This window comes from Bombina bombina, chromosome 4, assembly GCF_027579735.1.
Source record: "Bombina bombina isolate aBomBom1 chromosome 4, aBomBom1.pri, whole genome shotgun sequence".
Taxonomy (NCBI): domain Eukaryota; kingdom Metazoa; phylum Chordata; class Amphibia; order Anura; family Bombinatoridae; genus Bombina; species Bombina bombina.
This window is the reverse complement of record NC_069502.1, coordinates 947734966-947759705: the sequence shown is the minus strand read 5'-3', so window position 1 is coordinate 947759705 and position 24740 is coordinate 947734966. Positions and strand designations below refer to the sequence as shown.

The 24740-nt window shown below is 41.1% G+C and overlaps 1 protein-coding gene across 1 annotated transcript in view; it reads left to right on the top strand.

Moving 5' to 3' along the window:
* Positions 1 to 24740, top strand: part of NPHP1 (nephrocystin 1) — a 322800-nt gene that overhangs the window by 208025 nt on the left and 90035 nt on the right. Inside the window, exon 20 of the mRNA XM_053711944.1 lies at positions 3589 to 3701. Within this exon, the coding sequence (XP_053567919.1) occupies positions 3589 to 3701 (113 nt within the window). The remainder of the gene's footprint in view (positions 1 to 3588; positions 3702 to 24740) is intronic.

The window sequence follows — 24740 nt, the reverse complement described above, 5'->3', positions numbered from 1 at the left end:
CCATCCTAAAAAAAAATGGGTTTCATGTTTCTGTAAGATGCTTTGGTTAAAAAAAATTAACTATTCACTTGTAAGAATGTGCACACTGAAGATTTGTATGTGCTGAATCCAATGTTGACTATCACATTCTTCTCAAACCATCCAGCAGGGATTGTCTTGGAATAACTCCCCATTTTCTTGTTCTGCATAGTAAAAAAAAACATTCTTAACCCCTTAACGACCAAGGACGTACGCCACATGTCCTCAAAAAACATACAGTTAATGACCGAGGACGTGTGGCGTACGTCCTTGGTCTGGAAAGCAGCTGGAAGCGATCCTGCTCGCTTCCAGCTGCTTTCCGGTTATTGCAGTGATGCCTCAATATCGAGGCATCCTGCAATAACCCCCCTTGGCCATCCGATCTCTGCACCGGACATCGGTGGCCGGTATCGTTGGTGGGTTGGAGCAAGTCTGGGAGGCGGGTGGGCGGCCATCGATGTGCCGAATGAAGTGGAGGGGGCGGGACAGACGGGAGCGCACACGGGAGGCGGCGGGCGCGTGCACGGGGCGGGAGCGGGAGGGAACCGCTACACTGCAGAAAAATAAAGGTTGATAAAAGTAAAAAAAAAACCATTAAAATAAATAAATAAATCATCTAAGGGATCTGGAAGGGGTGGGGGGTTGATCTGGGGGGGGGGAAGCTACACTACAGAAAAGGGCAATTAAATAAAAAAAAAAACCATTTTTTTTTACTAAACTGGGTACTGGCAGACAGCTGCCAGTACCCAAGATGGCGCCCATTAAGGCAGAGGGGGAGGGTTAGAGATCTGTTTGGTGGGGGATCAGTGAGGTTGGGGGCTAAGTTACACAGTAGCATATGTAAATATGCTAAGAAAAAACAAAAAAAAACACAAATATAGCTTTTATTTTAGTACTGGCAGAGTTTCTGCCAGTACTTAAGATGGCGGGGACAATTGTGGGGTGGGGGAGGGAAGAGAGCTGTTTGGGAGGGATCAGGGGGTCTGATGTTTCAGGTGGGAGGCTGAGCTCTACACTAAAGCTAAAATTAACCCTGCAAGCTCCCTACAAGCTACATAATTAACCCCATCACTGCTAGCCATAATACACGTGTGATGCGCAGCGGCATTTGGCGGCCTTCTAATTACCAAAAAGCAACGCCAAAGACATATATGTCTGCTATTTCTGAACAAAGGGGATCCCAGAGAAGCATTTACAACCATTTGTGCCATAATTGCACAAGCTGTTTGTAAATAATTTCAGTGAGAAACCTAAAGTTTGTGAAAAAGTTTGTGAAATAGGGAACGTTTTTTTTTTATTTGATCGCATTTGGCGGTGAAATGGTGGCATGAAATATACCAAAATGGGCCTAGATCAATACTTTGGGTTGTCTACTACACTACACTAAAGCTAAAATTAACCCTACAAGCTCCCTACAAGCTACAGAATTAACCCCTTCACTGCTGGGCATAATACACGTGTGGTGCGCAGTGGCATTTAGCGGCCTTCTAATTACCAAAAAGCAATGCCAAAGCCATATATGTCTGCTATTTCTGAACAAAGGGGATCCCAGAGAAGCATTTACAACCATTTGTGCCATAATTGCACAAGCTGTTTGTAAATGATTTCAGTGAGAAACCTAAAATTGTGAAAAATGTAACGTTTTTTTTTTAATTTGATCGCATTTGGCGGTGAAATGGTGGCATGAAATATACCAAAATTGGCCTAGATCAATACTTGGGGTTGTGTACTACACTACACTAAAGCTAAAATTACCTCTAAAAGCTCCCTACATGCTCCCTAATTAACCCCTTCACTGCTGGGCATAATACACGTGTAGTGCGCAGTGGCATTTAGCAGCCTTCTAATTGCTAAAAAGCAATGCCAAAGCCATATATGTCTGCTATTTCTGAACAAAGGGGATCCCAGAGAAGAATTTACAACGATTTAAACCATAATTGCACAAGCTGTTTGTAAATAATTTCAGTGAGAAACCAAAAGTTTGTGAAAAAATTAGTGAAAAAGTGAACGATTTTTTGTATTTAATCGCATTTGGCGGCGAAATGATGGCATGAAATATACCAAAATGGGCCTAGATCAATACTTTGGGATGTCTACTAAAAAAAAATATATACATGTCAATGGATATTCAGAGATTCCTGAAAGATATTAGTGTTCTAATGTAACTAGCGCTAATTTTGAAAAATAATGTTTTGGAAATAGCAAAGTTCTACTTATATTTATGGCCCTATAACTTGCAAAAAAGCAAAGAACATGTAAACATTGGGTATTTCTAAACTCAGGACAAAATTTAGAAACTATTTAGCATGGGTGTTTTTTGGTGGTTGTAGATGTGTAACAGATTTTGGGGGTCAAAGTTCGAAAAAGTGTGTTTTTTTCCATTTTTCCTCATATTTTATAATTTTTTTTATAGTAAATTATAAGATATGATGAAAATAATGATATCTTTAAAAAATCCATTTAATGGCGAGAAAAACGGTATATAATATGTGTGGGTACAGTAAATGAGTAAGAGGAAAATTACAGCTAAACACAAACACAGCAGAAATGTAAAAATAGCCTTGGTCCCAAACGGACAGAAAATGGAAAAGTGCTGTGGTCATTAAGGGGTTAAGCAATCCTCTACCTTCAATTGGGTATCTATAATTCTTAATAAAGGGACATAATACTCATATGCTAAATGCAGCATAACTGTAAAAAGCCGACATTAAAATATCACCTGAACATTTCTATTTAAAAAAGGAAGATATTTTACCTCAAAATTTCTTCAGCTCACCAGAGTAATTGCTGTGTAAACAGTTATTCTTCAGTGGCTATAAAGCTGAGAGTTAGAAGAAAAAAAAAGCAATAGTCAATCAACATCAGTAGTGCTGAGGTAATGATTTGCCTTTGCTGTGATCTCATGAGATTTCACTGAAATTGCATGAGATTTCATGGAACTTACTGAACTGAGTAGGAAAATTACATGACAGATGCACACTCCCTAGCTTGTCCTGGGACAAGCATCCTGACTGGCTGCTTAAAGTCTCATTACAGTGGGGTGTGAATACTTAGGAAATTTTAGGTAAAATATCATCCTTTTTTACATAGATATGTTCAGTTTATATTTTCTAGTCAGCCATTTACAGCTATACTGCATCAATTTTCAAGTGCTTCAACATTTGTGTATCATGTCTCTTTAAGTTTAGATGGCTAATGCAAATCTATTTTGCTAGTAAATTTAAAGCAACATTAAAAGATTTTTCTTTATGCATAGAACATATCTGCAATTAAAAACTTTATTGCAAAGGATCTACATACAAAATAAATATTTTAAAAGCATTTAACATTGTAGTTTATTTAGCAGAATCTGTATTGATTTGAACTCTGGATACATAGTCAATATCCTTTCTTATACTTAGGGACGAATATAAATGAGCCTGTTCACTAAACTAGCAATCACTGCATAGGTTTAGGATTCATTTATGGTGCATAAACAATTATAGGAAATAACATTTGGAATCTATTGTCCCTTTTTTGTAGTACTTTAATAGTGGTTTACAAATGTAGTCATACAAAATCCTTTTACAGCTTGCTTCCTGAAACTTTGGTCGGCAGCTTGTGCCACATTCGTTTGTTGGCGTTCTATCGACAAATCCTTGGTGATGTGCTACTGAAAGAAAGAAAAAGCATGCAGAATGCAGGTACTCAAACCCATATCCAATGTTGTGCTATGTTCATTTGTTGAGAACGATTAAATGTTTTGTATTTTCATTTTGTATGAAAAAGAAGAGGGTTTGTTTTGTTACTAGATTGCTGAGAAAGATTTGGATCAGCTATGACTACAAACCATATTTATGTAGTGAGGGACACAAAACACTAAATAAATTTCTTTTACAAGATATGACGAATCCTTACTTGTGGTAAGCAGGAGGCGGCAAAGAGCTCCACAGCAGAGCTGTATATATAGCCCCTCCCTTCCCTCCCCCTCCAGTCATTCTCTTTGCCTGTGTTAGTGATAGGAAGAGGTAAAAAGAGGTGTTTAGTTTAGATTCTTCAATCAAGAGTTTTTTGTTTTTAAATGGTGCCAAAGTGTACTATTTTATTACAGAGCAGCTTCAAGTAGTCTTTTTAGACTGTGGGAACTGGTGGTTTTTTGTCTCCACTGTGCCTCCCAGGATTGTGCTGCGTTTGCTGTACATGGTCTTGGAAATTCTTAACTAAGACTTCTCTGTTTTACAGGACCTCAGGAGGAAAAGTGGACCTCTTGATACTGTGAAGTGGTCATGCTGTTCCTCAGCATGAAGTTAAGTGCAGTTCTTTTATTCTGGGACACACTAACAGAATCTCAGATGGACTGTATTTTCACTATGCTATGGGCAGTTAAGTAGATAGTGACAGAACCAGACACTCTAGCAGTCTACTACCTAGAAGCGCTGGGATGTGAGTACAAAGATGTCATAGTGTACCAGACTTTCTGACAAGTTTTATTAAAGAGTTGGACACTGGATTATGTATGTGTTTAACCAGACACTCGGGCGGTGTGTGCCTTGAAGCACTGGGACATTCTGTGTGGGGTTCTCTTCTGGGGCTGGCTGATGCAGGGGACAGTTTCGGAGTGCGTATAATCATACTAGCCTCCGGTAAATGGCGGATATGTTTTCTAGTGTTAAAAGAAATTGCGTGTTGAAATTACGCCCACGAGGGGCGGAGCTTAGGACTTTGCGCGCTTTCATAGCGCAGTCATTGTGGTTTCTTCTCTCAGCCTCTAAGCCTGCTTGGCGATTCTTGGTGCACAAGGCTTGTTATAATCGGTCCGGTCACAGGATCAGGTAGGAGCCGCAGCGGAGCCGCGGTGAGGTGACAAGGTTTTTATTTTCAGAGCAATCTGTGTCAAAAAGCTTGCTTGTGGGTTATTTTCCAAAGTACTACAGGGTAAAAAAAAAAAAACGGTGTAAGAAGCGAAGGTGAGCTTAGATAGTTTCTCCCTTATAGATACAGTACTCAGCATATTTTGTTTTTTCAATAACAAATAAAAAACGGTATATGATGTGTGCATTGAGTTCTTAAAGATACAGTACTCAGCATATTTATTTTACAATCAAATTTTCTCTGTAAGTCAAATTTGCTTGTTGTTCAATTTATTAAAATGGATGAGCAAAGTGCATGCCTTATGTGTTTAAATGCCATTGTGGAACCCCCTGTTACACTTTGTCCCTCATGTATTACTAGGGCATTACAGTGTAAAGAACAAATTTTCTTAACTGATGATAACAATGATTGTGCTCAGACTGATGAGGTTCAGGATAAGCCACAATTGTCTACCCAAGCGTCTCAGCCCATAACGCCCACGCAGGCGACACCATGTTCTTCATCGGTGTCTGCGTCATTCACTCTGCAGGATATGGCTACTGTTATGTCCTCAACTCTTACAGAAGTGTTATCTAAGTTGCCAGTACTACAGGGTAAACGTAGTAGAATAGAGACCCAGGTAGTCCATGCGGCTTCTGATTCCTTCATGGCGATCTCCGATGTTCCCTCCCAGGCCTCTGAAAGGGGGTAGGGAGGTTCTGTCGGAAGGAGAACTTTCTGACTCAGGTAGTGCATTACCCAAGACAGATTCGGACGTGATGTCCTTTAGATTTAAGCTTGAACACCTTCACCTATTATTGCGGGAGGTTTTTTTTGACTCTAGACGACTGTGACTCTATTGTGGTCCCTCCAGAGAAATTGTGTAAGATGGACAGATATTTGGAGGTCCCTACTTATGCTGATGTTTTTCCGATTCCTAAAAGAATTTCGGAAATTATTACCAAGGAATGGGAAAGACCGGGTATACCGTTCTCTCCTTTCCCTATATTTAAGAAAATGTATCCTTTACCTGACACCATTAGGGACGTTTGGCAAACGATTCCTAAGGTGGAGGGAGCCATTTCTACTCTAGCTAAGCATACGACTATTCCTATTGAGGACAGTTGTGCTTTCAAGGACCCTATGGATAAAAAGTTGGAGGATCTTCTAAAAAAGCTGTTTGTTCATCAAGGGTTTCTATTGCAACCAACGGCCTGCATTGTACCAGTTACAACTGAGGCTGCCTTTTGGTTTGATGCCCTAGAAGAGTCTCTTAAGACTGAGACTCCTTTGGAAGAGATATTGGATAGAATCAAGGCCCTTAAGCTGGCCAATTCTTTTGTTACGGATGCCGCCTTTCAGATCGCCAAGTTGGCGGCTAAGAATGCAGGTTTGTCCATTGTAGCATGCAGAACCTTATGGTTGAAATCTTGGTCTGCGGATGTATCCTCTAAATCCAAGCTGTTAGCTATCCCTTTCAAAGGAAAGACTCTATTCGGGCCTGAATTGAAAGAGATAATTTCTGACATTACGGGAGGTAAGGGTAATCTCCTCCCTCAGGATAAGACGTCCAAACAAAGGAGATAGAGTAATTTTCCTTTCGAAATTTAAAAGGAGTCCCTTCTTCCTCTTCCACTAAACAGGAAGGGAACTTCGCACAGTCCAAGCCCGTCTAGAGACCCAATCAGGCTTGGAACAAAAGTAAACAACCCAAGAAGCCCGCTGCTGCTCCCAAGACAGCATGAAGGGGCGGCCCCTGATCCGGGACCGGATCTAGTAGGGGCAGACTTTCTCTCTTTGTCCAGGCTTGGATAAGAGACGTTCAGGATCCCTGGACACTAGAAATCGTGTCCCAGGGGTATCAACTGGAATTCAAAGATTCCCTCCCAAGGGGAAGATTTCTTCTTTCACGATTGTCTGTAGACCAGATGAAAAGAGAGGCGTTCTTACGTTGTGTAAAAGACCTCTCCACTATGGGAGTAATTCGTCCCGTTCCATTACAGGAACAGGGGCAGGGGTTTTATTCAAATCTTTTCGTGGTTCCCAAAAATGAGGGAACGTTCAGACCCATTTTAGATCTCAAGAGTCTAAACAAGTTTCTCAGAGTCCCATCCTTCAAGATGGAGACGATTCGGACAATTCTTCCTTTGATCCAGGAGGGTCAATATATGACTACTGTGGACTTAAAGGATGCATATCTTCACATTCCTATCCACAGAGATCATCACCAGTTTCTAAGCTTTGCCTTCTTGGACAAACATTTTCAGTTCGTGGCTCTTCCCTTCGGGTTGGCCACGGTACCCAGGATCTTCACAAAGGTTCTAGGGTCTTTGCTAGCGGTTCTCAGACCACGGGGCATTGCAGTGGCGCCTTATCTGGACGATATTCTCATTCAGGCGTCGTCTTACCAACTGGCAAAGTCTCATACCGACATAGTTCTGTCCTTCCTAAGGACTCATGGGTGGAAGGTGAATCTAGAAAACAGAATTTATGCTTACCTGATAAATTACTTTCTCTTGCGGTGTATCCAGTCCACGGATTCATCCTTTACTTGTGGGATATTCTCATTCCCTACAGGAAGTGGCAAAGAGAGCACACAGCAGAGCTGTCCATATAGCTCCCCCTCTAGCTCCACCCCCCAGTCATTCGACCAAAGGTTAGGAAGAAAAAGGAGAAACCATAGGGTGCAGTGGTGACTGTAGTTTAAACAAAATTTTTTTTACCTGACTTAATTGCCAGGACGGGCCGTGGACTGGATACACCGCAAGAGAAAGTAATTTATCAGGTAAGCATAAATTCTGTTTTCTCTTGCAAGGTGTATCCAGTCCACGGATTCATCCTTTACTTGTGGGATACCAATACCAAAGCTTTAGGACACGGATGAAGGGAGGGAACAAGGCAGGTACCTTAAACGGAAGGCACCACTGCTTGCAAAACCTTTCTCCCAAAAATAGCCTCCGAAGAAGCAAAAGTATCGAATTTGTAAAATTTGGCAAAAGTATGCAGTGAAGACCAAGTCGCTGCCTTACAAATCTGTTCAACAGAAGCCTCGTTTTTAAAAGCCCATGTGAAAGCCACTGCTCTGGTAGAATGAGCAGTAATAGTTTCAGGAGGCTGCTGGCCAGCAGTCTCATAAGCCAAACGGATGATGCTTTTCAGCCAAAAGGAAAGAGAGGTAGCAGTCACTTTCTGACCTCTCCTCTTACCAGAATAGATAACAAACAAGGAAGATGTTTGTCTGAAATCCTTAGTTGCTTGCAAATAGAACTTTAGAGCACGAACTACATCAAGATTGTGCAACAGACGTTCCTTCTTCGAAGAAGGATTAGGACACAGAGAAGGAACGACTATTTCCTGGTTAATATTCTTATTAGAAACCACTTTAGGAAGGAAACCAGGTTTGGTACGCAAAACTACCTTATCTGCGTGGAACACCAGGTAAAGTGAATCGCACTGTAAGGCAGATAATTCTGAGACTCTTTGAGCAGAAGAGATAGCTACCAAAAACAAAACTTTCCAAGATAACAACTTAATATCTATGGAATGTAAAGGTTCAAACGGAACCCCTTGAAGAACTGAAAGGACTAGATTTAGACTCCATAGCGGAGCCACAAGTTTATAGACAGGCTTGATTCTGACTAAGGCCTGTGCAAACGCTCGAACGTCTGGAACCTCTGCCAGACGCTTGTGTAAAAGGATAGACAGAGCAGATATCTGTCCTTTTAAGGAACTAGCTGACAATCCTTTCTCCAAACCTTCTTGGAGAAAAGACAATATCCTGGGAATCCTAATCTTACTCCATGAGTAACCCTTGGATTCACACCAACAAAGATATTTCCGCCATATCTTATGGTAGATTTTCCTGGTGACAGGCTTTCTCGCCTGAATCAGGGTATCTATAACTGAATCAGAGAAACCACGCTTTGATAGAATTAAGCGTTCAATCTCCATGCAGTCAGACGTAGAGAAATTAGATTTGGATGCTTGAATGGATCCTGAATAAGAAGATCCTGCCTCATTGGCAGTGTCCATGGTGGGACAGATGACATGTCCACTAGGTCTGCATACCAAGTCCTGCGTGGCCACGCAGGCGCTATCAGAATCACCAAGGCCTTCTCCTGCTTGATTCTGGCGACCAGACGAGGGAGAAGGGGAAACGGTGGGAAAACATAAGCCAGATTGAAGGACCAAGGCGCTGCTAGAGCATCTATCAATACTGCCTTGGGTTCCCGGGACCTGGCCCCGTAGAGAGGAAGTTTGGTGTTCTGACGGGACGCCATCAGATCCAACTCTGGAGTGCCCCAAAGCTGAGTCAGCTGGGCAAATACCTCCGGGTGGAGTTCCCACTCCCCGGATGAAAAGTCTGACGACTCAGGAAATCCGCCTCCCAGTTGTCTACACCTGGGATGTGAATTGCTTAGAGATGGCAGGAGTGATCCTCCGCCCACTTGATTATTTTGGTTACTTCCTTCATCGCTAGGGAACTCTTTGTTCCCCCTTGATGATTGATGTAAGCTACAGTCGTGATGTTGTCCGACTGAAATCTGATGAATTTGGCCGCAGCTAGTTGAGGCCATGCCTGAAGCGCATTGAATATCGCCCTCAGCTCCAGAATGTTTATCGGGAGAAGAGATTCTTCCCGAGACCATAAGCCTTGAGCTTTCAGGGAGTCCCAGACTGCACCCCAGCCTAACAGACTAGCGTCGGTCGTTACAATGATCCACTCTGGTCTGCGGAAACATATTCCCTGAGACAGGTGATCCTGAGAGAACCACCAGAGAAGAGAAACTCTGGTTTCCTGGTCCAACTGTATTTGAGGAGACAAATCTGCATAATCCCCATTCCACTGATTGAGCATGCATAGTTGCAGTGGTCTGAGATGTATCCGAGCGAAAGGGACTATGTCCATTGCCGCTACCATTAATCCGATTGCCTCCATGCACTGAGCTACAGATGGCCGAGGAATGGAATGAAGAACTCGGCAAGTAGTTAAAAGTTTCAACTTTCTGACCTCCGTCAGAAATATTTTCATTTCTACCGAATCTATTACTGTTCCTAGGAAGGGAACCCTTGTGAGTGGGGACAGAGAACTCTTTTTGATGTTCACCTTCCACCCGTGAGACCTCAGAAAGGCCAATACAATCTCCGTGTGAGCCTTGGCTCTGTGAAAAGACGGCGCCTGAATTAAAATGTCGTCCAAATAAGGCGCCACTGCTATGCCCTGCGGTCTTAGAACCGCCAGAAGGGACCCTAGCACCTTTGTGAAAATTCTAACACCACATTCACTTTACCCTCCCGTAGACAGACTTTAGTGCTTAGAGCCGGCAAAGAGAATGACTGGGGGCTGGAGCTAGAGGGGGAGCTATATGGACAGCTCTGCTGTGTGCTCTCTTTGCCACTTCCTGTAGGGAATAAGAATATCCCACAAGTAAAGGATGAATCCGTGGACTGGATACACTTTGCAAGAGAAAAGAGTTCACTAATTCCACAGACAAGGGTCCCTTTCCTGGGAACTCTAATAGATTCCATATCCATGAAAATATTCTTGACGGAAGTCAGAAGATTAAAAATTCTGAATAATTGCCGAACCCTTCAGTCCAATCCTCGGCCATCAGTGGCTCAGTGCATGGAGGTAATTTGATTGATGGTGGCAGCAATGGACATCATTCCACTGTCTGAGCATGCTCAGACAGTGGAATGGAGATTATGCGGATTTGTCTCCTCAGATAGATCTGGATCAGGAGATAAGAGACTCTCTTCTTTGGTGGTTGTCGCTGGATCATCTGTCCCAAGGGACGTGCTTCCGCAGACCTTTATGGGTGATAGTGACAACAGACGCCAGTCTTCTAGGATGGGGTGCAGTCTGGAATTCCCTGAAGGCTCAGGGAGTGTGGACTTGAGCGGAGTCTCTACTTCCCATCAATATTCTGGAGTTGAGAGCAATATTCAATGCGCTTCAAGCTTGGCCTCTATTGGCCTCGGCCAAATTCATCTGATTTCAGTCGGACAACATCACGACTGTGGCTTACGTCAATCTTTAGGGAGGAACAAGGCGTTCCTTAGCGATGACAGAAGTATCCAAGATAATTCGGTGGGCGGAGGCTCACTCTTGTTATCTGTCAGCAATCTACATCCCAGGAGTGGACAACTGGGAGGCGGATTTTTTGAGCAGGCAGACATTTAATCCGGGGAATGGGTACTCCACCCGGAGGTTTTTGCCACCCTGATTCTCAGGTGGGGCAGCTCGGAATTGGATCTGATGGCATCTGGACAGAATGCCAAGCTGCCAAGGTACGGATCCAGGTCCAGGGACCCTCAGGCCGAACTGATAGATGTCTTGGCAGTGCCTTGGTCGTTCAACCTAGCTTATGTGTTCCCACCGTTTGCTCTCCTTTCCCGGGTGATTGAACGGATAAAACAGGAGAAGGCTTCAGTGATTCTAATCGCTCCTGCTTGGCCTCGCAGGACTTGGTATGCCGATCTGGTGGACATGTCCTCCCTGCCGCCGTGGAAGCTTCCATTGAGGCAGGACCTTCTCATTCAGGGACCCTTCCTTCATCCGAATCTAATTTCTCTGCAGCTAACTGCTTGGAGATTGAACGCTTGATTTTATCTAAGCGAGGGTTCTCTGATGCGGTCATTGATACCTTGATTCAGGCACGCAAGCCTGTTACTAGAAAGATTTACTATAAGATATGGCGTAAATATCTTTATTGGTGCGAATCCAAGGGCTACTCATGGAGTAGGGTTAAGATTTCCAGGATTTTATCTTTTCTCCAAGAAGGATTGGAGAAAGGGTTGTTCCTTAAAGGGACAGATTTCTGCTTTTGTCTATTTTGTTACACAAGCGTCTGACAGATGTTCCTGATGTTCAATCATTTTGTCAGGCCTTGGCTAGAATCCGGCCTGTGTTTAGACCAATTGCTCCTCCTTGGAGTTTGAATTTAGTTCTTAATGTTCTTCAAGGGGTTCCGTTTGAACCCATGCATTCCATAGATATTAAGTTATTATCTTGGAAAGTTTTATTTTTGGTTGCTATTTCTTCTGCTCGCAGAGTTTCTGAGCTTTCGGCTTTACAATGTGATTCTCCTTATCTAATTTTCCATGCTGATAAGGTGGTGTTACGTACCAAACCTGGTTTTCTTCCTAAGGTTGTTTCAAACAAGAATATTAATAAGGAAATTGTTGTTCCTTCCTTGTGTCCTAACCCTTCTTCTAAGAAGGAACGTCTGTTACATAATTTAATTGAAATGTTTTTTATTGAAAATCAGACATCAAATACAGAATGTATCCTTCAACAGTGTATAAATTGGCCCTCCCACCCCAATGTCTTTGAGTTTGTCGAGTAAGCTTTCACCCCTCAACGAAGTTGTATAACCTCTGGGTCGGAGGATTCTGAAGCAAAGCTGTAAGTGTATTTAAAGAATGTCCAAAAGTTCTGCATTTCTGAAATTCTGGTCATCTTATTACTTTTGTATTACTTAACTTAAAAAAATAAAAAGAGTTAACACCAACAAATGAACTAACCTTGCCACAAATAAACATTTTTTAACATTCAACTTGCCTGTTTCGTTATTATCTTGTAACCTGTTCCGAGAGGAGAGACTCATATTCGCACAAAGTTGTCTCCCATTGTCTAAATGTGTCTTGTCTGGTTTCTGTCTCAAGAGGTCTCACTATTTTGGATGTCACCTGATCCCATATCATTTGTGGGGGAAGAACCCCCCCCCGACCTCAATCTCACCCACTATTTAACATCCAGTAGTACCATATCTTTAAAAACTGTTCCTTATTACCCTGTATGGAAGCTACCGTTTCTGACATATTATATACCATTTGGATCCTCTCCTTCACCTCTCCCCAGGAGGGCACCCCTGTCTTCCAGTACTTAGCAATAGTGACTCTAGTAGCCGTACATAACAAGCGAATGAATGTGTTAGTGGCTGCATTGAATCTAGGTATACGTTCATTCAAAAGTGCCTGGGATGCCCCCAGGGCAATATTGTCATTCAGTACTGTACTTAGCATCTTAGATAAATCTACCCATATCTGCTGCACCTGAGGGCATTCCCACCACATGTGTATATATGTATCCACCACTGAGCAACCCCTATAACAGTTTCTACTTCCCTTCTCAGAATAATGAGCCGTAATAATTGGAGTAAGGTACCACCGAAATGACGTCTTTATGCAGTTTTCCTTAAAATCTGCGCAAATCAGTCCCCTGGAAGAAGAGGCGAAAATCGCCTCCCATTCCTCCCTAGAATACTCTTTGTTCAAGTCTGCCTCCCACTTAGTTGCTGTTAGTGTCTTAGAGGTGTTTCTGTTTTTTTGTAATGTTAAATAAATCTGAGAGATCACCTTTTTACCCCTAGAGCCTGAACCGCATAAACATTCTAGTGTTGTTGGGGATTGTTTTTGATAGTGTGGTATATATTTTGCAATAGCAGAAGTTACCTGATGATATAAGAACCCCACTGGAGCTTATCAGGTCTAATAATTTCTTGTATACAGTCATATGTAGCTAATTTACCATTTTGATAGAAATCCGCTACTCTATAGAGACCCTTATTCTCCCATTTTTCCACCTGGACCCAGAAATCATTGTGTAGTAGAGTTTTGATCGGTCTTACCAATGAGTTTGTCGGAATTAGATGCAGAGACCTGGTCAAAGTCAACCACATCTTCATCCTGTCCTTAGTTATTGATGAGGCAGCTGAGTCCCCACTAGACTTACTATCTCTTTCCCATAGGATATCTTCTGGGGATCTATATGAGGAAATCGCCGTCTCCACCTCCACCCAGACCAGTTTATCTGTTTTTCTGCCTTAATCTTGCTGCCTGAAAATAATCTATTAGGTTAGGGACTCCCACCCCCCCCCCCCCCCCCCCCCCCCAAACTCCTATGTAGCTTAAGAATATGAGAGGCTATCCTGGCTGTTTTGGGGCCCCTTACAAACCTTATTAGGTCCGTTTGCATTTTTTGCAGTTCCAATAAAGGAATTTTGATTGGCAAAGCCCTAAACAGATATAGAAGCTTAGGAAGAATATTAATTTTTATGGCTGTCAGCCGTCCATACCAAGAGAAGTTCCCTAATTTCCACTTCCCTAAATCTCTCCTAATCGTCTTAAATAGGGGGACATAGTTCAAATCATAAAGTGCTTTGACATTAGTTGACAGATGTATACCTAGATACTTAATTGCTCCTTTGGCCCAAGCGAACTCAAAATTAGTTTCTATTAGCTTTTTAGTGTGGTCAGGGAGTGCAATAGCTAAAGCTTCACATTTTTCCAAGTTAACCTTGTAGCCTGAAATGCTAGCATAGTCTAGTAGGATCCGGTACAGATTGGGCAGAGACATCAATGGCTTGGTCAGAGTGAGGAGCACATCATCGGCAAAAAGAGACAATTTGAATTCCTGATGTGCAATCTGCACTCCATGAATGTCTGGGGATAGTCTTATTTGTGCAGCTAAGGGCTCAATACAGAGCGCAAACAGGAGCGGGGATAAGGGGCAGCCCTGTCTGGTCCCGTTTAATATGTCTATGGGTTGTGACTGAAAACCCACTGCTCTGATTGTGGCCACAGGATGTGAATATATACTTTTTACTGCTTGAATGAATCTCTCCTGGAAACCCATCCTCTCCAAAACATTGAACAGAAAGTCCCAATCTATTCTGTCGAACGCCTTCTCTGCATCCAATGACAGGACCAGAGAAGGCATTCCTGTCCTAGTAAGATAGTCAACCAGAGATATTGTCCGTCTGGTATTATCTGGAGCCTCCCTTCCCACAATAAACCCCACCTGGTCTGGGTGGATCAGAGACGGGAGATGTTTTTGTAGCCTATTGGCCAGGATTTTAGTAAAAATTTTAATGTCCTGATTTATCAATGAAATGGGCCTATAGCTTTGACATAGTTTTGGATTCTTCCCTACCTTTGGGATGACCACTATTTTGGCCTGTAAGATTTCTCTGGGGATCTCTTTTCCCTGTAATATATAGTTGCAAAATTTTACTAAGTGTGGGACTAAGTGACTTAAAAAGTTGGTAATACTCCCCCGGGAACCCATCTGGCCCTGCTGCCTTCCCTAATTTTAGATTTTTAATGGCGTTTAGCACTTCCCCTGTTGATATCTCTGCACCCAGCTCCCTGCTATCCTTTTCCTCCAAAGTCTGTAGTTTAGCACTATCTAGGAAGCTTGTCCTTAAAGCTGCTGTCTGAGGGTTGTGATTCACCTTTTTCCCATCGTATAGCTTTGCATAATATAGGGCGAAGCTATCAGCTATTTCCTGGGGATTAGATGTGTATGTCCCATCTGTTGTTTGTATAGAAGGTATTGCAAAAGATTTTGTATGCTCCCTCAGTTTATGAGCTAAATATTTATCGGGTTTATTTGAATACAGAAAGTATTGAGCTTTGAGTCTATGCGCTGCGCTAATGGATGCTTTGTTCATCAATGTAGCTAACTCTAGCCTCTTATTTTGTAGTTGGGAGAAAGTGTCTGGCGATAAAGTGCGTTGGTGTTTTTTAGTAAGGGTATCAATCTGAATCTGCAAAGAGTCTGTCACCGACCTATTTTCCTTAGTTAAGGCTGCCTTTGCTTTAATCAGTAATCCCCTAACAAAAGGTTTATGAGCCGCCCAACAGTATGAAAGGTTTTTAGTTGTATCTAGATTCAACTCCCAGTACTCTGCGAGAGCCCTCATGATAGAATCTTTTGTGTTTGGGTGTTGAAGTACATATGGATCATTGGTCCAAGTACGAGCTGTTGTCAATGGATAAGTCATTTGAATGTCAATCTGAGTTATAGAGTGGTCAGACCACGCACAAGCATGTATGCTAGAGGAGGATAGATTTGGGATTAGAATTTGACTCAGATATACATAATCCAATTTAGAGTATGTCTTATGTGCATGAGAATAAAAGGTGTAATCATTTGTTCTACCATAAAGCGTGTCCCATGAATCTAGGATATTGTGCGATGCCCAAATTTCCTTTATCTGCTTAACCATAGAATTATGCCTTAGTTGTTTCTGTGTTTGCGACATTCCCTTCTGGCTTTGATGAGCCTGCATTGAAATGTTAAAGTGCCCTCCTAAAATAATTCTTGAGTGAGACCACTGGGTCAGTAAATGGGAAATATGTTTAAAAAAGGCTAACTGTTTGTCGTTGGGGGCGTAAACATTACAGAGCGTAAAATGTTTGTCTCTCTGTCTTCCCCGAATTATTAAAAATCTACCCTCTGTATCTTCCACTGTCTCTTCAACCACAAACTGTAAAGAATGATGTATTAAAATTGAGACCCCCCTTTTTTTTCTGTTACATAATTTAGACGTAGTCCGTGCCTTGAAGTTCTACTTGCAGGCGACTAAGGAATTGCGTCAAACTTCTTTATTATTTGTTGTTTTTACTGGGAAACGTAGGGGTCAGAAAGCTACGGCTACCTCTCTTTCTTTTTGGCTGAAGAGTATCATCCGTGTTGCATATGAGACTGCTGGACAGCAGCCTCCTGAACGAATTACGGCTCATTCTACTAGGGCTGTGGCTTCCTCATGGCATTTAAAAATAATGCTTCTGTTGAACAGATTTGCAAGGCTCCAACTTTGTCGTCTCTTCATACTTTTTTCCAAATGTGATACTTTTGCTTCTTCTGAGGCTGTTTTTGGGAGAAAGGTTATTCAAGCAGTGGTGCCTTCCGTTTAGGTTCCTGTCTTGTCCCTCCCTTTCATCCGTGTCCTATAGCTTTGGTATTGTATCGCACAAGTAAGGATGAAATCCGTGGACTCGTCATATCTTGTAAAAGAAAAGGAAATTTATGCTTACCTGATAAATTTATTTCTTTTACAATATGACGAGTCCACGGCCCACCCTATTATTGTTTATAAATACAGGTTTTTATTTTTTGTTTAACTTCAGTCACCTCTGCTCCTTGGCCTTTCCTTTCTCTTCCTAACTTCAGTCGAATGACTGGAGGGGGAGGAAAGGGAGGGGCTATATATACTGCTCTGCTGTGGAGCTCTTTGCCTCCTCCTGCTGACCAGGAGGCGATATCCCACAAGTAAGGATCAAACCCGTGGACTCTGTCATATCGTAAAAGAAATTAATTTATCAGGTAAGCATAAATTTCCTTTTTTACCTCCGTTTAATCATTGGATCCGCCATTTTAGAATCTAGGTTACTCTGCAGCCTGCAGACTGCAGGTATCTAAATGAGAGTTGCTGCACAAGTGCAAACGTGTCAGTACTAAAATGCAGTAAAAGATAGATTTCACATGGCGTCACCTATGACTAGAGGGAGGTGGGAAATAACCTTAATACTAAGCTTATAAAATCTATTAAAGGGACAGTCTAGTCAAAATTAAACTTTCATGATTCAGATAGGGCATGGAATTTTAAACAACTTTCCAATTTACTTTTATCATCAACTGTTCTCTTATTATTCCTTGTTTAAAGCTAAACCTAGTAGGCTCATATGTTAATTTCTAAGCCTTTGAAGGCCTCTTCTTTTCTCACTGGATTTTGACAGTTTTTCACAGTAAGACAGTGCTATTTCAGGTATGCCATAAATATAACATTGTGCTCACTCCTCTGGAGTTATTTATGAGTCAGCACTGATTGGCTGAAATGCAAGTCTGTCAAAAGAATTAAAATAAGGGGCAGTCTGCAGAGGCTTAGATATATAGTAATAACAGAGGTAATAACAGAGTATATTAATATAACCGTTGTGTTGGTTATGCAAAATTGGAGAATGGGTAATAAAGGGATTATCTATCTTTTTAAACAATACATGAGATATTCTCAGCGAACCAGCATTTTAAATATTGCAGCTGCTCAGAGCACCAGTGGGGCTTGTATCATGTTAGCAATTAACAAACTGAGTCATTACCAGATGGTACAAGAACCTTAGGCTTTCTGAACACGTGCTGTGTTTAAAATGCTTGTGCACGGTGCATACTTAAATACACATTTGAAACAGCTGTAGCTTTTATTAGAAGCATTTTTGCTAATTCATGTATATTACAAAAAATGCTTCTGTTCAAAACTGAAATGCATGTATGTGGATTCCAATTTTGGCTGGTATGTCCCTTTAAATCTATTGTAGAAACAAGAAATGAGCTGCTCTCGCAGGTGTAGTTAATAAAGCCAACAGATGAAAGGGATTTCTCCAAATAACCCTAGTAACACAGTGATACAAAAATGACCAGACTGTTCAGCTCCAAAGGGAACTGATACAATCTGAGGTCTATATACAGCTTAATATCAACTACTATATGGCTGATACTATAAACAAAAGGAATTGTGATTAGGTAATAATAATAGTTCATTTAATGTAAGTTCATTAATAAAAGGTGCAAAGATAAACACTATTAAAACCACATCATACAATCAATAAAAATTACAATTCATAAAAATACACAAAAATGCACAGCGAAATAAGCAATTCATATAAAATACACTTAAAGTACACTTAAAAAAATTACCGGCTTTTCTTAATGGATATTGCTCAATCAAAGTGTAGCAAACAGATAAGCTCTGAAGGTGTTCGATTCATCCAGTGATTGACACAGAATACTAGGAACAGATTCAGCAGATTTTGCACGGTAAGATAAATTTCCTATGGAAGAAGAAAAGACAAGAGAACCTGGTCACCAGCGGAACAATATTCATATATAAGGTTTCCACTTCTACTTACACCGGAGGGTGTTGGGAGTCCTTCAAAACTTTGTTGGGGAGTCACAATGTAACCATCCCTTTATGAAGTACTATGTAGTGCGGTTTCCTTAGGATTCACCAGAACTGGCAGTATCGCTGAGCCTCTGGAGCCTTTTTAAGTGTATTTTGTATGATTTGCCTATTTTGCTGTGCATTTTTGTGTATTTTTATGAATTGCTATTTTTATTGATTGTATGTTGTGGTTTTAATACTGTTTATCTTTGCACCTTTTATTAATGAACTTAGATTAAATTAATTAATATTATTGCCTATTCACAATTCCTTTTGTTTATAGTATCAGCCATATAGTAGTTGATATTAAGCTGTATATAGCGCCACAGACCTTAGATTGGATCAGTTCCCTTTGGAGCTGAACAGTCTGATTTGTCCCTGATTTGTCCCTTTAAATCTGCAATAAAAAAATGCTGTAATGTGCTAAATGTTTTCTTACTGCACTATTCCTTGCCTATAATTATATATATGACCACAAAGAGGCAAAACACACAGTTAATGTTTGATAATAAAGTGGCAATGCACTGCTTATGCTGAGCTGAACACAACTGTTGTTTTGGTATCTATGCACAAAGGCCCTACTGATTTGTCAGTCTGAACACAAAACCCCAAATTTTTCTTCCATGATTCCGATAGTGCATGCATTTTAAAACAACTTTCCAATTTACTTCTATTATCAAATTTGCTACATTATGTTGGTATCCTTTGTCAAAGAATCAGCACTGCACTACTGGGAGCTAGCTGAACACATCGGTAACCCAATGAAAAGAGACATATATGTGTAGCCACCAATCAGCATCTAGCTCCCAGCTCCTGAGCCTACATAGACATGCTTGTTCAACAAAGGAAACCAGGAGAACTAAACAAATTAGATAATATAAGTAAATTGGAAAGTTGTTAAAATTGTATGCTCTTTCTGAGTCACAGAGATAAAATCTGGGTGTGTATCCTGGGACTGCAATACAATTCAAATGTTTCTAACAAAACAACAGATTATAAATGCTTCTAAAACATTTTTTGTATGCAGAGCTGTTGAATTGGATTGAATAACTTTTAATATATACATTTCTTTAATTTTCCTTTAATTATTGGTTTAATTCCTTTGTGTGGGTTAAACACATAGGTGTAGGCAAGAAAAAGAGAATTCTGTAATGCATCTCTTTACTCCGGGTACTGAAAAGGTCATTATATCCTTTTTTATTTTTATTCAATCAAATATTAATATTAAATAGAGTAGAACAACTGCATTTATTGGAAGGCTTAGAGTTCAATTTATCAAAGACTTCACAAGCCTTTCAACCCCATACGACTGCAGGTTCTTACAAGAGAACCTGCACGCCGTATTTAACAAGCAGCAGTCATCAGACCGCGGCTTTCCTAACCTTTCACCACCTCTAAAGTGGCGAATTTCAATCTAACCGTGTAGTCGGACCTGGAGATTGACAGCTCCTGCTCTCATGTGATTGGCTATGCGCGGGAAGGGGGGCGGAATTGCATGCAAGTGAAAATAGTGCTCGTGTGCAATGCTGAGTTCCACCAGGGGAATTCAGCCCACCAGTGGCAAAATGCGGCAGAAAGGGGTGCGTATGTGTGCCCCTGTCCGCCTCAGCTTGATAAATCACCCCCATAGTGTCTTTAGACAGTATTGCACAATGAACAATCATGTATAATGAGTGGGAGGCTCACAGCTGCTGTAGCAAAATAATTTTATAAAAAAGTGAAAAGTGATCAGCCAAGCTCTCCAGGCCACCCCTAAATTGGCACATTTTTCCAATATATTCAGCAGAGAATAGCACTGCCAATGTGGAAGGCTACCGCGTCTCTAAGCTCATGAAGGAGGAGGCATGTGCGGCCTGTCTGCACAGTGAAGCCTTGTAGATTGAAGAGTGATCATAGCAAAAAAGCAATGGACGGCAGCCTTCTTATTGGCTGTACCACTCTGGATATAAGAAAACGTTTAAATGCAAAGACTACAATTTTATGTAATTAAGAGATTAAATTATTTAAAATATTACAAATCTGTCATTTCTTAATGGGTCAATAAAGTCAAAATTAAACTTTCATGATTCAGATAGAGCATGCAATTAAAACAAATCCTATTTACTTTCATTATCTAATTGTCTTTTTATATGCACACTTTTTGAGGCAGGAGCTCCTATTGAGTATGTACAAAAGATCACATTGTAAACATACTGTATATGAGTCAGGGGGCAGGCAATGGAAGCATTAATGCATAATTATTTATAGCATTACTGCAAGTTATTGAATTTTCTTTGTTGATTATGCAATTATACTGTATTTAATGGCCCTTCAAAGGTACCCTTCTAATAATGCATACTTGCCAGCTGTCCTGATTTTTCCTAGTACAGTAATGGTTTTTGGCCTTCTGATTCATTAAATTGTCACAAGATTCTGTCCCACGCTGTTAAAATGTGCCATGAGGTGTGACCTTGGCATGGATGGCACTGTTCATTAGTCATTTATATACTGTCTTGTGTATTTCACCAGCTTAAAGGGACAGAATCATTAAAAATGTAGTCTCTTCTATCAAAATGAATGTCCTTTTTTTACACAAAGAATATTTTAAATATGTGAACAGTTGCTCTTTCATATACACAATGGAAAACATGTCCCTTTAATTCAGCTTTCTGTTTATTGACGTACTGTATTCATTATTGCACCCTCTTTCTCACTGGTGAACATTATATTGCTTTGAAATAAATATTGGTTATTAGTCTGATAACTCACTAAACTGTTATTTATTTATCTATTTTTGTCAGTTGTAACGTTTTGCAACTCTTCACTGTAATTATTATTTAACTACTGCTGGAGAATCTTTCAGAATGCAGCCAAATGGCTAAAACAGATATTGTTTATTCAGTGTTTTTCAACCAGTGTGCCGTGGCTCACTAGTGTGCTGTGAGAGATCCTCAGGTGTGCCACGGCAGACTGACAACAGTGTGACATATTTTTTAAATTTTGCTTGTTTTTTATTCTGGACCGTTTTTTTATTTTGAGTGAGATGATAACTGAGGGTAACTGCGCAGCGACAGCTCGCTTCCCCGACCCGTGTTCACACTTGGAAGGAACCCCCGCCCACTACAACACGTGCCTAGTGCCGGCTCTACACTCAGCACCACGCGACACTTCAATCCCCCATGCATGCTGGCGCAGCTTTGCTCCTCCTCCAGAACAGTTCCAGCCAGGTCACGTCACTCACGTTCCTTCTCAGCACAAGGAACATGACTGGAGAGGAAGAGGGAGGTGCTCCGCATATAATCTTGTGCTCCACAGATAACACTTTTCCCGGTGCGCGGGAGGGGGGGGGCGACTTTTCCCAGTGCGGGGGTGTCCCTCTTTCAAATTTTGAAATATTGGGAGGTATGTGACAGGCTCATCAGGCATCATTTACAACCATGACATATTGACATTCATTCACAGACAGTCATTATGATTGTTTGTGAATGAATGTTAATATGTCATGAATAGCTTGTAGAAGGCATGGCATGACAGTACAGTGTGTGTGTGTATGTATGTATGTATGTATGTATATGTATATATATATATATATATATATATATATATATATATATATGGGATGGTGGTGTGCCGCAGGATTTTTTTATGTAAAAAAGTTCCACGGCAAAAAAAAGGTTGAAAATCACTGGTTTATTAATTCATTTTTCTATTCAGAGCAATTTCTATGAATACAAAAAAAAATGTTAGGTACATAATATTGCTTTTCATTTTCATTAAAAAAAGCCACCATTCATTCATCTGATTTGATGAGATTACCTGTGTTCTGGAAGCTAGCTTTTGTTGTAGAATGTGCTGTAGTATTTGAGGTCACATGCATTAAAAATAGTTGTATGCTTTGCCAACTCTTTTTATAGCACTGGACTTTGGTTTCAGTGTGTTCTTTCTCTGTACACAAATAGTGTAAATATGATCCAGATCAATTATTTCCTAGATAACTCACGTGTAGTAAATTAAAGGGATACTAAACAGTGCTCCTATAGTAATATCAAATGTGTTAAATCAAAGTTAACATAAAAAGAAACGGATTGTGTAAAACATAGAAAATTATTTAGTTGTTTTCTTGCAAACTGAGCACTTAGAATTTCTCATTGTAGCCCCTGCCCTCAGGGAGCTGATATGTTTTGAAGTTAAAGGGACAGTCAACATCAGAATTTTTATTTTTTTAAAATATAGATAATCCCTTTATTACCTATTCCCCAGTTTTAAATAATCAACACAGTTGTATTAACCCCTTATCGACATTCACCGTACAGGGTACGTCTTGCACAAACTGGTCTTTAAAGACCAGCGATGTACCCTGTACGACGTTATGCGTTTAAAGCGGCTGGAAGCAATCTTGATCACTTCCAGCCGCTTTCTGGTTATTGCAGTGATGCCTCGATATCGAGGCATCCTGCAATAATATTTTTCCCCCATCCGATGCAGAGAGATCCACTCTGTGGCCCTCTCTGCACCGGGCATCGATGGCCGCAATCGTTGGTGGGTGGGAGGCGGGTGGGCAGCTATCGATGTAGTCCAGAAGAGCGGGGGGGGGGCGGCGGGCGGGCGGGCACCCGCAGGAGCGGGTGGGAACCTCTACACTACAGAACATTTTGGATCAATAAGTGGGAGAAAGGGGGAGGGGGAAGCAATAAAAAATGATCTGGGAGGGGGTGGGGGTTGGTCTATGGGGGGGAAGCTACACTACTGGAAAAAAAAATGAAATTAAAAAAACAAATCACCGAGATTACGAGTTTGGCGTTAGCCTTAAAAAGCAGCGTTGAGAGGTCCCTACGCTGCTTTTTACCTAACGCTGGTAATACGAGTCTGACAGGTAGAGGCTCACCGCTCACTTCTCTTCCGCGACTCGAGGCTACCGCAAATCCCCTTACTTCAATTGCATATCCTATCTTTTTAATGGGATTTGCCTAACGCTGGCAAGACTTCGACCGCATTTAAAAGTCAGTAGTTAAGAGTTTTATGGGCTAACGCCGGAACATATAGTGCTCAAAAGTACACTAACACCCATAAACTACTTATTAACCCCTAAACCGAGGCCCCCCCACATCGCAAACACTTTAATATAAAATTTTAAACCCTAATCTGCCGACCAGACATCGCCGCCACCTACATTATACCTATGAACCCCTAATCTGCTGCTCCTAACATCGCCGCCACCTATCTACAATTATTAACCCCTAATCTGCCGCCCCCAACGTCGCCGCCACCTATCTACAATTATTAACCCCTAATCTGCCGACCGGACATTGCCGCCACTTTAATAAATGTATTAACCCCTAAACCTCCGCACTCCCACCTCGCAAACACTAGTTACATTTTATTAACCCCTAATCTAAACTCTAAATTTGGGTTCAGTGTCCCTTTAAGAGTTTTATGGGCTAACGCTGGAACATAAAGCTCTTAACTAAAGTGATAAAAAGTACACTAACACCCATAAACTACCTATTAACCCCTAAACCGATGCTCCCCACATCGCAAGCACTATAATAAAAATTGTTAACCCCTAATCTGCTGATCGGACATCGCCGCCACCTACATAATACCTATGAACCCCTAATCTGCTGCCCCTAACTTTGCCGACACCTACATTATATTTATTAATCCCTAATCTGCCGCCCCCAATGTCGCCGCCACCTACCTGCAATTATTAACCCCTAATCTGCCGACCGGATATCGCCGCCACTTTAATAAATGTATTAACCCCTAAACCGCCGCACTCCCGCCTCGCAAACACTAGTTACATTTTATTAACCCCTAATCTGCCTTCCCTAACATCGCCGACACCTACTTACATTTATTAACCCCTAATCTGCCACCCCCAACGTCACCGCTACTATATTAAAGTTATTAACCCCTAAACCTAACCCTAACCCCCCCTAACTTAAATATAATTTAAATTAAACGAAATACATTTAACATAATTAAATAAATTATTCCTATTTAAAACTAAATACTTACCTATAAAATAAACCCTAAGCTAGCTACAATATAATTAATAGTTACATTGTAGCTAGCGTATGATTTATATTTATTTTACAGGCAACATTGTATTTATTTTAACTAGGTACAATAGTTATTAAATAGTTATTAAAGGGCCACTAAACCCCAAATCTTTCTTTCATGATT